The 16,616-nt window shown below is 34.6% G+C and overlaps 1 protein-coding gene across 1 annotated transcript in view; it reads right to left on the minus strand.

Annotated features, from left to right (window-relative positions):
- LOC122791721 (circularly permutated Ras protein 1-like) overlaps positions 1–16,616 on the minus strand; it is a gene marked incomplete in the record, with an annotated part of 735,169 nt that overhangs the window by 462,527 nt on the left and 256,026 nt on the right. The window contains 1 exon segment of the mRNA XM_044059620.1: positions 6,726–6,815. Coding sequence (XP_043915555.1) covers positions 6,726–6,815 — 90 coding nt within the window.

Genomic DNA, 16,616 nt, shown 5'->3' on the forward strand with positions numbered 1-16,616 from the left:
TCAAGATTACCATATATTGAAGAAAAGGGATATTTTGAGAAATGGCAATCTTGGACTTGATATATGTAAGTCTGAATTTTGGTCATTCATTCTCCACATTCCAGGATTTGGTATTGCAAGTCTTGGTAATTATATTTGCTGCATAACATTTAATTGCTTAAAAGCAATATTATTTATATAGAGATGATGTTGCTCAAGATATATGAAAATAAAGAATAATACCCCTGTTTGATTGTTTATCAAATTGACCTCATAGCTGTCTGTGTATAGAAACTTTAATACCTAGCTATTCAATTTCCTAGTGTCTTCATTTGTCATTGAATAACTTTGTTAACATATTTATCAAATAATGTCAGTGGAAATTATGTTGGCAAGAAATCGTCATTTAAAAAGATAATAATAATCTCAACAGGGCTGCAAAGACTGATAATATCAGCCTGGTTCCATGGCACAAAAAGAGGAAGCCCTGACTAGGACCCAGATAACCTGAGTTTGATTAGTGCTCAAGCAATGAAGGTATATCAGAGAGGATGGACATGAGTGGCTGATATCTGCTCACTTATCCTGTGAGGAAGGCAGTGGCTCCAGTTACTGCAATGCCACAAAAAAGTAGCTTTAAGATTGTGTCACATGTGAATTATGTGTTGGTGCATGCAGATGAGGTAGCCTTCATGTGATTTGTCTAAGCTCGTGCATGCAAAGGCATAGCAAGAACTCATATTTGTGAGTGGTCAGGGCATTAACCCTCTCAAAGAAGTCTTCCAGGTTAAGTAGTCATGACCTTCCCTTAACAAATCCAAAGTGGGTTGGGTCCACTGTCTATAGATTAATGATATCCTTGTTTACCATTTCTATGGTAATTCATTCCATGACTTTGCATATCAGGCTTGCAAGACTGATGGGTCTTTATCTCCATGGGTTGGTTGATACTCTGCCCTTTTTGTGGGGAATGACTGTTGTGGTTCTCCGTTCATTTGGAACATCGCATGTTTAAAGGCTGTAGTTGAAGAGTACCTCAAGTTGTCCTGATTGGGCATGTTTTCAACTGTTCAGGATGCAACTGGGGATGTTTCAGGAACCATGGAAGTGGTGCTATTTACTTTAGCAAATGCTGCCAACACCTGGTTCCTGATGATAGCTGGGGGGGTATATTGAAGGGGATTTCACCTAGTGAATTTATCAGCCAGTAGATTTGCCATGTCACCCTGGTGGTGTTGTTCACAACCATTTCAGCACACTGTTGTGCATTATCTCTATGGTTCCAGATGTAGCTGAAGAAGGCCTTATAATTGTCCTTAGCCTGCAAGGTTATTCTGACCTCATAGTTGGCCTTGTTGAACTTAATTAAACCTCATAGTTTCCTGTTTAGCTGTATAAGTGAGCACTTGTCTTTAAGGAAGTTGCTTTTCCTGATTTTGGCCATGGGTTTTCTTATTTTATTATATAACCTATTTAGGTGAGGATTCCATCAGTGGGATTTGTTTTTAGTGTTTGTTTTGGGTTTATTTTTAGTGGGTATGTACAGCCTCTATACAGCCATTCACAGGTTTGTATAGTGCTCTGTGAATAATTCTGCATAGATAGCTGCTGTATTGGGGATGGGGAGCCTTGAAGTTTTGACAAACTGTCACTTACTAGAATATAGTTTGCCTTTGAATAGTTCCTAACTGTTAACTGGTATATCTGGATTTTCTTGGTTGATTTTGACTTCAAATGAGACAGCTTTGTGATCTGACCTCACTAGTGAGGAAGTGACAAAGGGGGGTGGTGTGTTTTGCTCTCCCATGCTGGTGAGTTGCTGACTAAATATAAAATACAGTCATGTTACACTAACTCATGCAGTATCTGCCAAAATCAACCTGGTATTCTTAATACATTTTCTCTTTTAGATATAGTTATTTAATGAAGTCTTCCAATAAATAATTTATTAATCCACTCTGAGCATTGCACATTTAAATTCTTGCATTATAACTGAAACTTACTTTATTTATCCACATACTATTTTTAATCTGTTTTTAACTGTCTGCCAGGTAGCTGGGGCTGTGGTTGAAGTGTGTCTGTTCACCAGTCCATCTAACTACTTAATAAAACTATTTAATAAATAAATAAATAAACCAATCAAGAGAGATGATTTCTTACTTGAATCAGTCATCATGAGAATATGACCAAGAACCAAAAAGAGACTGTGCCAGCAGAAGGACAACTCAAACTTCAATAGCATAGAAAAGTTTAATCACCGCTTTTGTAAAAACTTCTTCAGAATAAATACACAGTAAAATCAAGACTGTTTAAATACACTTCATATCAATTAAAAAACACCAATCATTCAATCAGTAAAATTTAACAAGACCTTATTATAATGTTAACTTCCTTTCTTCAAAAAAAACACTTAATATTTGTACTTTCATTCAGTCCAGGTGCACTGTCAGCACCCAGTCTTAGTTGCCATAATGTTTCCCTTCTTTCAACCCTATTTTTAATATTCTCCCCTCACAGATCTTTACTAATATGCTCTAAAATAGCAAAGGAAAACTTTTTAAACATAGTACACTCCAAAGTGTGCCTATATAAATCATTATTGCTGTCTTTGGTTTTAATGGCGTAACAGTGTTCTTTAATACGTCTGCTGAGCTGTCTGGTGGTCATGCCTATATAAAATGCTGTACAACCAGAGCACAGAGCAATGTATACCACATAAGATGTATTACAAGTAAACCTACCAGGCACAGCAATAGTATGATCTAGGTGTGTTAAACTAATGTATGGCCCTTCATGGATGAACCTGCAAGCAGAACAATTTAAACATTTATAAGTACCTTTTGCTTTATCTGATTTAGGAGGAAGGATGGCAGTACAATCATGTTATAATAGATTCTTTAAACTGCCTGATTTTTTATAAACAAAACTAGGAACCTCCCCCAAAATACTTGACAAATCACTATTACCACTAATAATTTTCCAATTAACAGTGATAATGTTTTTAATCATAATGCTGTCTACAGACATATCCATAATGCATTTAGGCTGAATAAATTAAAAATCTCTACCTGAATCATCAGTAGCTGTTTTAACTGTTAAACCATAAGCCAAAATAGACAGAAAGTCTACAGATCTCCTATTAGAGATCTCAGATACTAATTTATGTTATAAAACCTCTGGATATCCTCTTGCTAAAAATAAACCAGTAATGAAAGCTGTTTCAATAAAGAAATCTTCATCACTACTGGTTAACCAAGAGGCTCTTATGTACTGTCCTTTTGGAATCTTCCATCTCATAAAAGAGAGTGATTGCTCTGATAATGTAAATAATTATTTACATAAGTCTCTTTCCTATATATCTTACTGGAAAAACTTAGATCTACTGTATGCCAAGTGAGGACCACATCTAAATAGTTAATCTGGTGCCCTAAATTACTTAACGTAAATTTCAAGAAATTACTACTTCTGTTAAGCTGTTCTAAAAAACTGTCTGCCTTATCTTTAGTTCCCTTTATAATAAAAAAGTTCTCAGTAAAAAGACAATAAAACAAAATATCCTTAGCTAAAAACATTTGTGGCAGACATTCCATTTCCCACCAGGCCATAACTAAACCTGCGAAAGCAGGGGCGACTGTAGCCCACATAGCAACTCCCCTTCATTGCTGAAAGTATTTTCTGTTAAACACAAAAAAATTATTTTCTAACATAAGTTCTAACCACAAAATACAAGTTTTCACTGAACTCTCAGACCATACAGTATACTTGTTTAACAAAATAGCTACATATTCCAACCCCACTTCAAGAGGTATGGAAGTATATAAGGAAACCACAAATGCGGTTAGTAGAAAAAAATATTACCACTAAGAGCATCACTACTCTCTTTCAAATGAAACAATCTAATAGATTCTAAAAATGACCAAGAATCCTTTATGTATGAAGACAAACCTTGCACTAAAGGATTAAGTAACTTATCCAAATATAGGGAAATCCCCTCAGTGATGCTACCAGCAGAAGAAACAATGGGCCGAAAAGGGGGGTTGGCAACATTTTTGTGTACTTTAGGAATTCCAAGTAAAACACCTACCCTAGGATAATCAACTGAAAAATATTCATATAAATCAGAAGCCAGTTCACCATTCATAAACAAATCATATAAAGTATATTTAATATACTTATAACTTCGATCAATAATATCAAAACTGACCTCAAGATATTCTTCAGAATTGCTCAAAAGGGTTTCCATAGCTTTAACATAATCCCCTGTGTACATCAACACCAACCCCCCCTCCCCCTTATCGGCCTTCATGAATCTCAAATCAGTTCTGCTGGTCAGCTCAGCAAATGCTTGACTTTCTTCTCTTGTTAAATTAAAAAAAGAATGCACAGGTTTATTAACCAATAAAGACCTAATCTCATTAGAACAGTACATTTCAAACATTTTTATAGTGTTATGTAATGTAGTGTTGAAAACAGAAGGTTTCCTGATAATGGTATTAGAAACAACTTCAACATCTTTGAGAACAAACGACAAATTCAATTTTCTTGTATATAGTTTTAAATTCAACAGTGTGTTAGCTAAATCAGCTTGTTTACTCACTATAAAATCTAATCTAAACCTTAACAAACATTCTTGTTCAGCAGTAAGCTGTATGTCAGTTAAATTAAATATTTTAACTAAAGAATTCACTTCACTGTCCAAAACAGTGCTTATCTTTGAAAATGGCTCCTGCCTCTGTTCTTGTCCTGTCTCAATGCTTTGAAAGCATTTCTCCCATTTTTTGAACCGGTATTATTATTATTACTGCTGTTAGTGTTCTCCAAAGTTTGAACAGACTTGTTATGGTCTGAAGCTGATGGTGTTGTTCCTGCAGTCGCCGTGTTATAAACGCCTCCTTGTTGCTGAAAAACAACTTCCAGCATCCTAGCTCTAGACCTGGATTTATTTCTGCTCTGATTTAAAGGGGTACTGCCCTTTCTTACAGCAGAGCTGCAAGAATCAACAGCACATCTATTTAGTCCATTATTGCCATTGAAATTTCATGAGAATATGTTTGACTTTGGCTTGAGGCCAACAAGGAAAGGACTCTGAGACTAAGGAGAACCCAAATATGTTAAAAATGGGTAATCTAATAGCATTTAAGCAAAATGGATGAATGCATGGTTATAAAGCATTATCAGTTAATGTAAGACTGGCATGTTTGTGATCGTTATCATGTAATAGTGTGTTTTTGTAAAAACATATTAAATCCAGTTTAGGATGCAGATATGTATTTTCTAGAATGCTCTGCTGGCTCAGCTAAAGATGCGGAAATACATAGGTTCTGCAGATAGCATAATTAAGCTATTGTTCAGGTTTCAAATACTGGTAAATTCTTTGGTTGCAAGTCCTATAATTTAATAACCAAAATACAATATATGCATGACTGCTTGACTATATGTGTATGTAGTGGCATTTTTCTGACCTTCTGGCTAACAAGTACTCTTTTGTGCATTGTTTCTTTTTTCATTGTTTTAAAGCAAGATTTATTTGCATTATATTATTGTACAGAAGGAAATACATGAACATGACAGTAATTTAAGCAATCAAGTCCAAGATATTACTAATAAAAATTCTTACATAAAAGTATGACTGGTGTTTCATCATCATATGTAGACTTATTATCTTCTAACATGATCTGGCAATGGACTTTTTGGCTAAAGTACTCTCAACCCACTTAATACTGGTCACTTATAGCATAATCTCCTACTATTACTTTTCTTTCTCCAAGATAGTAATTGTATCTCCTATTTTTCAATTATCCTAGTAATTTTCTTTCTGTTTTTCTCCCCTTCTCTTTGTATTAGACTTCAATATCTTGATAATCTGTGGTAAATTACATGAATTAATCTTTTATTAAGAGGAATACAAAAACTAAATTGCTAGTTCTTACTAACAAGATCCTCCCATCCCAGCCTACAGGTAACCCTGTGACAACTCCTTTGCTGGATTTCTCTTTCCTCTACCCATTCAATCCTTAATCTGAAACAATAAAACAACTTTATCAAATATTTTAGTTATCAAGCATTTTGCTTCCACCTAGATTAAATTACCTCCTTGCAAAAAGATCAACAGTAGTCTCCTATGATTAAATAAAAAGCAATTACATGAAAAGACAAGTAAAGGGAGACACAAAAATTATTTCTCACAGATGTTCTTGCTAATATCATGCATCTAACCCTGTCTGAGTTTAGGAACTAAAGACCTATAATGTTTGAATCCATATTTAATCCCCATGTTATGATGATTCTCCCAGGAAAATTTGCATTTATCATGCACTGATCTGCACTAATCTTAATACACATGAAGATTATAAAATACATTCTAAAATGCAAGCTGGGCATTTAAACTTGCCCTATTATTAACACACCAAGGCCATCAGAGTGCTTTATCAGTTGGTAATTACTTATGAGCCCCTGGCAGTTATGACAAATATTAATACACCTGTGCCCTTTTCCATGTATTTTTGATATTTTTAAATCATGCTTTTCTTTAATATGTTTATGTACGGCAGGGCAGTTTTACTTTTTTTTACTATATGCAGGCATGAATGATGCACAACAACCAGTATGCATTCCTGTCTGTCTCTCTGTTTTTCTGTCTTTTTTAGTTCGACACCATGTAAAGAATTAATCTTGCTATTGCTTAGTCTACTAACATAACAGAACTCATGCACTACTGCTATTAACATTGACTCATTTGGGTTTACCATTTCTTAGATCCACCAGCTTTCCAAGATGAATGGATACAACATTAACACTGGCTCCTGGAGATGGCCGAGGACTGCTACTCCTGGAAGCTGCAAAACAAATTATTGTAGAAGTTAACAAGGAAGACAAACATGCATATTGATTACATGAGTTGTATTAAAACTAGTGACAGAATGCATGTGCTCACTAGAAATGTAGTTATTTCCTGCCTTCTTCTCAAAGATGTATAGTTCTTTCATTTTTTTTTCATTTTGAGTATATATATATATATACATACACACACACACACACACACACATATATATATATATATATATATATATATGTATATATATATATATATATATATATATATCTATATATACATACACACACATATATATATATATATATATATATATATATACATACACACACACAGACACACACATATATATATATATATATATATATATATATATATATATATATATACACACACACATATATAATTTATATATATATATATATATATATATATATATATATTGAGAGAGAGAGATGGGTCCACTTTTAAATCCCGAAATAACAAAATCTCAAGTTTTGACATTCTGAACTCAAAACATCGAGATTTTGATATCTCAAAACTTAAAAGCAGACAAAAAAAAAAAAAAAACTAAAATAATGTGTTTGCTGGGGGGCAAGCCCCCCTGCATCCTCCCCCCACTTAAATATACCAACTCCAAGAACTCGCTACAGTGAAGAGAACGGTAAGTGCAACAGGTGTTCAGTATCTCAAAACTCAAGATTTTGGTATTTTGGGATTTAAAAGTGGACATTATTTATATATATATATATATATATATATATATATATATATATATATTTAGTTACACACATATAGATAAATATTAAAATATAAGGAAAATATGGAAATTCATTATAAACTAAAAAATCACATTTAGCTTTTCTTGTTGGCTGAGTACTGTTTCAAGATGTGGTCATAATATTTCAAAAGAAATACATTTACAAACGTAATATTAAAATATACTTAAACCCAATAATCAATTATCTAATAATTATAAAAATTATCAGTGTACCTTTAAACATAATTTGTGAGACAACTGTGCATAATATTACTGATACTAAATACTGCTCCTGACTATAAACAGTTGTATATTAAGCTTAATAATGTTACATGATTAACCTTCCCAATACATTAACTCTAACTATACAGTATACATATGCAAGGTCACAGAGAAGGTGTTGAGGTAGCAATCCTAATTAGAAAGGATATACACACACACACACACATATATATATATATATATATATATATATATCAATATATATATATATATATATATATATATATATATATATATATATATATATATATATATACACACACACACACACACACACACACACACACACACACACACACACACACACACACACACACACACACACACACACACACATATCAGCTACCATTAAAAAAGATAAGTCTTGCATCAAATGTAGCAAACCAAAAGTGTAGTTGGATAGCAATACATCTTACACATGGGGGTCATACCAACTTGCATTTGTGCATAGCTCACACCCTCCATCCTCAGTAACCATAGTACAATAACTAATATAGGATGTATTTCTTAATGCAGTACCGCGCAACAAAATACTGATACGTTTCTTTAATATTTATGCTGGTACTTCCCCCAACCAACCTCTTAATACAATGTTTCTTTTCCACAATTTGAAACAAATAATCAAAGAACCTACAAAACCTACAAAACCCAACAAACTGATAGGCAATAACTCTATTTTTGACCTCAATATACTCAACTTAAAAATAAAATGCATAGAGGTTGATATACTGCCAAATGCTCAAACAGACCACCACCCAATTCTTTTTACTTGGTCCTTTAAAACAGTAGAGAAAACCATCTTGTGTCATCTCCTACTAATCATTCTCACAAACTAAGTAGAAACTACTAAATGATAGCCAATGAACTACTGATTGGTCTACTGTTTATAACTGCACAGCTGTAAACAAAGCAATTGCACACTTCTTGGAAACTTTGAGCCAAATTCAAGACTCCATTGTCTGAACTGTAATAAGGAGGTTAAGGGTACAGAAATGTTCGAAGATTTCACAGCAACTAAAATAGATACTTAAATTCAGGGATTCATCCTGCAATAAATGGAAATAGCACCTCTCAAATGAACTACTACATAAAAGATGCAACCACCTAAAGGGGGGGGGGCAGAATTGCCACCAGTGCAGCAAAGTCCTCATTTCCTACAGACAGAAAGCCCATGATAGATAGCCTTTAGGCCAAAATCTAACAAAATCTGTCAAGAGCTAAAATCTTTAATAGGCAGCATTACTGATTTCATTTAATCATCCAGTGACATAGCAGGAAGACTTACCTTTGTCAAAGACTATAGAAACCTTCTAATAAACAGTATTAATGACTTAACCATAGACTACATCCATGTTCAAATCCCCCCAACTGATAATACAATACAAGGCAACCAAATTCAGTCCTTCCAGATATACATCTTAGCAGCTTACAGCCTAACATTTTACTTTAGACTATGTACTGTTCTTCTTTGGTTCTTCACAGTATAAATGAAAAAGGCTCTCACAACTATGCCCACCATCATGAAAATGTCAGCATTCTTCATACACAGCACATCTCACTCATATGAGAAAACTTTTCTTAATCACATTTATTTTCCCACTCCCTTTAAGCACTCACACATCATTTCCTCCCTAAAAAGACAAGCCTAAAGGAATAGAAGGATCACAGGCATATAGCAGACCTGTGCCCTATAGCAAAAATTTTTGAAACACACACACACACACACACACACACACACACACACACACACACACACACACACATATATATATCTATGTATATATATATATATATATATATATATATATATATATATATATAAAATGTCAACTCTGGGTTCTCATAAACAAATGTCATACCAGCAGAGAGAGCTGATCCTGATAGAACTGTGGCAGAAAGGAAATGTAATAAAATTGGAGACAGCAGCGTGTTTTGTGGAAATTGATTATTCTCTCTACACCAGACAGAAGAGAAGCAAATTTATCCTAGCAATAAAGGAATGTAGAGAGGAAGGTATGAGATTAAAGCTGCTGTCTAAAGATTTTTTTACCTGGAAGATCAAACTCATTTCTGATACTAACAGGCTAAGGAGGAAGTAAAAAAAGTTTATCCAACAAAACATGAGCTAGTAAACAGAATTTGACTGTGCTTCCCATTCTTCTGACAATAAAGCTCATAGAGAGGCTTTGCCAGAGAATCTTTTTCCAATGTTCCAAAGTAAAATGCTTGAGAGACAGGAAAAAAACAGAGGAGTTGACTAGAAGACTCAGGAGTAGCTTGGACTTAAACCAGAGCCTGGTGTTGGGAGATGGAGATGAATAGGAAGAAGACCAGCATCAATACAATTAGTGAATAAATGGGAGACTATAAATCATCAATCACAGCTGGGAAATATGGCTTTGCAAGAAAAAATGGATGAGAAAGACTGGACTTTTGTAGACATTGCAAAACACATGAGAGGACTGTAAAGTATATACCCTCTTTTGTCACTAATGCTTAGAAGAACACCAAAAGGTGTGAAAGTAACTGTAAGTAAAACAATTTTGATCATATGATATAAACTGCATGTTATATGTATAAAGTGGCTTTGTATAGTGTGTAGGCAGGGGTGTTTTAAATGTGGGGGGAGCTTCTTCAGTGACTCTTGCATGTGTTAAAAATATTAAAGTAAACAAGTATCTTTTTAGTTGTAAGAAATGTAGGCTTTACAGTATAAAAAAGAAGAAAGGCTGGACAAAAGGACATTTAATGTTAATATGTTGTGATTGCGAGCTGCTACAGTGAGGGTGGTGTGTAAAAGTGCGCTAATTACATTATATTATATTATATGTAGTATTAACATATTTTCTCTTCTTTTAACAAGGATGAGTGTCTAGATTAATCCGCTTGGCTTAAGCTATAAACAAGTATTTTTTTTGCAAGTAAGAAGGCTTAACAAATAAAACAATATGATAAAAGTCATGGAAAATACCATATTTCCTTCATCTGTAGAGATATTAAAACATGTTAGTTAAGAAGTCTGCAGCTGAAGGCAGCTGTACATTCTGTTCTGAGTGAAATTTGCACAGATTCTTTACTGACTAATTTTACATGGAGATGAGATGCCTGCAGGTGTAAGCAATTAATCTTGAGAGTTCTGATCATTCTTTGCTGGGTTAAATGCAAAATAAAGGTACAATGGCAAGCATTTCAGTGAAAAAATACAGTTTGAAATTATGGGAAGTGAATAAGAGAGACAGCAGCCTCTCTAGCAGCTTTAGTACTTTAATGCATTTAATTTAATAAAACAGCATATAATCCCAGCAGGATCTACCATATATCAGAAGCCAGCTAACCACTACAAGTACTCCCCTGATATTAACAACCTAAAAAATGTGGGGACCTTCACTGAAAAAAAGAACAGGCCCCTGCACGTATGGTAGCTGCATGGCTCCAAACCCAATCGCAACCAAAAAAACAGTAGAGCCAGCAAACAGTGACCAAACTAAAGATATTTATTGGGAGGACATAAAAGAAGGCTTGACAGCCAAAACCGGTCTGCTTGCTCTATTTTTTTGTTTTATGTCCTCACAATAAATATCTTTACTTTGGTCACTGTTTGCTGGCTCTACTGTTTTTCGGTTGACCTTCACTGAAACCCTGAACACCTTCAAAGCCACACCTCACCATATACACCATATACACTATCCACAAAACAAATGATGCTAGTCACCCTAAACATACACAGCATCTATAACAAAATAACAGAATTCTACACATGGCTATCAAAATATTTCCCAGACATAGTAGTTATCACAGAAACTTGGTTAAAACCACACATCAAAGTCACCAGGGTATAGCATACTAAGAAATGAAAGAATCAACAAAAACCAGGGGGTGTAGCCTTAATCTCTCTCAACATTATACAGTCTTACCATTCTCCAAACCTATTCCTATATTTGGTAACACTGAAATATTCATAACAATATTGAAAATAAATAACAATAAACAACTCTGTATTATAACAATATATATTCCCGGAAGACAAAATGTCTATATCATGGAAAACTTTCTCTCATGGGTGTCCAAAAACATCTTTAATGAAACAGTAATTATGGGAAATGTCAATATCAACTGGCCAAACCTATCTAATGACTCACCAGCAAATAGTATCCAACTCCATGGCTTAACACAACTGATGACCCCCTTACTAGACTTCAAAATAACAACCTAACCTCAGTCCTAGATTGGATACTTGTCTCTGACTCTCTCAAATGCTCAAACACTAATACACTTTTCAGTGCTTTAAGTAACCATCTACCAGCCTATACTTATAGAACCACCTTCCAAAAGCCCAAAACTCACATCTACAAAACATCCAGAAGCCTAACAAATTTCCATCAAAACCAGTTTAACAACATACTGAAATCACTTAATTGGTCCACATTAAAATCTCTACCTCTAGATGAAGCTGTTAGCTATTTCAATAAAACATTCCTAGATACCCTCAACAATTTAGCCCCTCTTAGAACATAAAAACTAAGTGGAATCATTCACCTTTGCTAACAGAGCTTGGAAAAATTGGCTGAAAAATAAAAATGAATCCAACATGGATAACTATAGGCAGCTACATAATAAAGCTAAAAACAATCAGTTAATGCAGATAAAAGACTTGCTTTTTCACAGCAGTTAACCAACCATAAAACAACCCAAAAACATTCTGGAAAACCGTCACATCACTTCTTAATCCCGGGTCTATAAAATACTTGGGAGGGTGGTCTAATGGTTAAGGTGTTTACCTTGCAAGCACAAGGTGCAGGGTTTGAGTCTCACAAGGGATAATTGGTTTGTCTTAAAATGGCTCACAAGGGCAGTTAGCTTAGTATGAACCTATAATTATCAATTAATTTTAGGGGGAGAGGTTGGCAAGGGGGGGTTGGCAAGGGGGGGAGGTTGGCATAATGGTTAAGGTGCTTACCTTACAGACACAAGGTGCAGGGTTTGATTCTCACTTGGGGTAATTGGCTAGGCTTAAAAAATGGCCCACAAGGGCAGTTAGCCTAGTACTGAACTATGAACTATGAACTATGAACTCCTCCCCAAACCCAGACAAGACTCCAACTGACATAGCCAACATGTTTAATACCCATTTCATCGACAGTATAGTCACACTAGTCTTAGACTTCAACTCTAGTACAAATTCCAGAATTCTCAAAAACTCCCTCCTCCCCCACAAGCAACCAATAAAGTCAATAACAACTCACATACTGACTACCAAGATCCCATAATACCTCCATTCTCTTTACAACCAGTTCCTACTACATCAATTCATAAATTCCTCCTTAAGCTTAAGCCTTGCTCATCCTCCTCTGACAATCTTCCACTAGAATACTTAAAACTTGCTGACAACTCTATTGCTTGTCCAGTTAGCATACTCATAAATCAATCCATTTCGCAATCATTTGTCCCTACCCTGTGGAAAAAATCAGTCATAACCTCTATACACAAAGAAGGTAAATCTAATGAGGTTACAATCTATAGACCCATTTCTATCCTTTCTGCTCTATCCAAACTGCCTGAAAGATGCATTCCTATTCAACTGTTAAACCACCTTACCCATAACAATCTCCTCACACCCACCCACATGGCTTCAGGCCTAGTAGCAGTACAACAACAACTCTCATTTCCTTCACAGATATATTCAACAAAGTTAGGAACTCCAACTTACACACATCTGTATTACTACTAGAATTGTCAAAAGCAATTGACAGTCTCATATAAGAAATTACTTCAGAAAATATCAGCACTAGGCTGTACATCACCCTCCAAGCAATAGTTTAGCAGCTATCTGTCCAATAGGCAACATTGCGTAAAGCGGCAGGACTGTCTATCTCAGTACCAAACTAACAAAACTGGAGTCTCACAGGGGTCCATTCTAGGACCCCTCCTCTTCAATATATTCATAAATAACTTACACACTGCTTGCCATCACAGCACACCTATCCAATACACTGATGATTTCACAATCATATCCACCTCTGGCAATATGTTTGACCTGCTGCAAAAAACACATACAGCATTCACCACAATAGAAGCATGGCTAACCAATACACAACTATTACTAAAGCCTAACAAAACTAAGCTTTTACTTTTTTCTACCAAAACAAACACATCTGATTTTAAAATCTACTCCCATAACAAAACTGAAATTAAAATTGTAACAAGTGCAAAACTATTGGGTATCACCATAGACATGAAACTCACATTTGACCAACACATACTGAATGCCATTAAAAAAAAAACTCACGTCAAGCTAGGAACACTGTATAGACATAAAAACTTTATGAACCCAGACACCAAAAAAGTACTAGCTAATACCTACCTGATCCCCCTTTACTGTATGATGCTCCCATATTTACAAATTTACATACCTCTTTCAAAACCAAATGCTAGTATTGTTATTATAAAATTGCTAAATTTGTCACAAACTCACTATATCGCACTCACAACTGTTATGCACTTAAGGAACTCAACTGGCTAGGATTCCCCCACCATCTTGATTATTTACAACTCTCAACTCTACAAAAAATAATTTATCAACCATACAACTGTTTGACCCAAAAATCTACCCTGCAAGCTTATATTCCCACGAGAAACCACCGATCTGCCAATAGGCAACTCATACATGTACACAAACCCAACAAAAGAGTGAGAGTCTCTACTCCTATGCCATAGCTAAACTTTAGGACAACCTTCCAGATAATATCATCAGTATAGAAAACTGCAAAAAATTCAGACTTACCCTAAAATACTACCTCTACAATTCCTGGACCTGCTCATGCCCAACAATTAGCACCTAATTTCCCTACCTTCCTATGCTATTCTCTTTCCCTCTGTCCAATCTTCTTCACCCTCCCTCTAACACCCTACCAAACTAAACCCTTTCTCTGCTCATCCCACTAAACCCTCAACTTATACTACAGCATCCCTCAAATAGAAAATAACTGAATCTCTTCATTACTTCTCTGAGTAACATATCTCATTAAACCCTAATAACTTATCCTTTCATTAACTAGTGCTATAATTGCTATCCTATTTATTAGTCGATATGCTCTTTTAATCTATCACCTCTCCTCCTTAAAAAAACAAACAAATTATACATATTTTGTATCAATGTTTTTTGTAAAAATATCCTAATGTGTGCATTCTGCAACTATGTATAATCCTAGGATTTGTCTAATATTTGATTATTATGTCTATCCACTTTCTGTTTTGTTATTGTAACTGCTGGCACTTGTTAGTGTAACTGCTAGAGCTTTTCTCCCCAGGCCTGCTGAAAATGAGTTTCTGACCTAGTCAAACTTTCCCGGTCAACAAATGTCAGTAAATAATAAATAAATAAATAAATAAATAAATAAATAAATAACTTAGTTTTACTTAAACATAGCCAGTGCACTTTTTCTTAGGGCTAAAAGTTAATGTTTCCAAAAGCATATGAGCTGTTTTTCAAATCTAGAAGTGGAATATAGATATGAAAAGAACAGACAGCAATTAATGTAAGAGGGAGCACAGACAGCAGCATGTACTTTAGCGTGGGTAATCTTCATTTTAGATTAGGCAATGCTTATGGGCATATCTGTTGATTTGGAACAATTGCTCCTGGGGGGTGGTAAACTTAATTTTTTGAAGATATATAATTTTGTGTTTTGTTTTACATTAATAGGGAATGTGGTGTTTTAAAAATGTATTTAGTTCTTTTTGTTTCAGCATTTTTATTAAAGAGAAAGCCTTAAAATGTAACACAGGTTCAAATGAAGAAGAGAAGAAACAATTGTAAAAAAGATCAGCTTTCCAAACATTAGCATGAGCATGTAACACAAAAGTTGAAAATTCATATTCAAAAAAACTGACATGTACAATGGTGGGAACAAGAACTTTTTTAACATAATGATCATGCTATCCATATTATCCTGGAACATAAATACCCTTATAGGTGTAGAGAAAAATGAAAGGGTATTGAATTATATTAATAAATCCAGAATACAAATAGCAATGCAGGAGATATATTTGGAAATAAATGAGAATGTGAGTTTGCAATGAAAGGATTTCGGGATAGATATTCAGCAGAACATCAAGGACAAAGGAAAAGGGGAGTAATTATACTAATTGTTAGAAAGGTTTCAATAGTGAGGCTATTGGCAGGGGAGGAGGATTATGCTTGCAAGTGTCCTTATTCTACCGAAAGCTGCTCTTATGAAGCTTAAAAATAATTTGGGAGAAATAATAAGCTTTCAGCATTACTCATAGGTGAAGCATGGAACAGAGTGAAGGTGTATCGGGGGGGGGGGACATTGCAGAAAAATATAAGAAAAAGGTAGATTTCTGGAGAAATTTATGAAAACATTTGGTGTGGAAGATGTGAATTCAGTAGTAGGAACTCAGACAGAATTTATATATTATTCCCCAAGGTACAATAACTGGGTTAGACTAAACAGAAATTATACATCACAGGAACATGTGCATTTAATTAAGATCTTTGGCACACATTTAATAACTATTTCATCATGCACCAATAAAAAAAAACAAGATAATAATGCAGAGTAATGATGTAAAAATGAGACACTGGTGCTTTCCCACCTTCCTGTTAAAAGAGGAATTCTTAAAGTAGGTAGTGGAAATTATTTAATCTGTTTAATTTTTCTGTTTGTATCTTGTACCATGCTGCCTGTGTCATCTCTGAAAAGGGTCTATTAAGCAATTTACCCGATTGTCAAAATATAATAA

The sequence above is a fragment of the Protopterus annectens genome, chromosome 17.part0, assembly GCF_019279795.1.
Source record: "Protopterus annectens isolate FY-2018-M chromosome 17.part0, PAN1.0, whole genome shotgun sequence".
Lineage (NCBI taxonomy): Eukaryota > Metazoa > Chordata > Ceratodontiformes > Protopteridae > Protopterus > Protopterus annectens.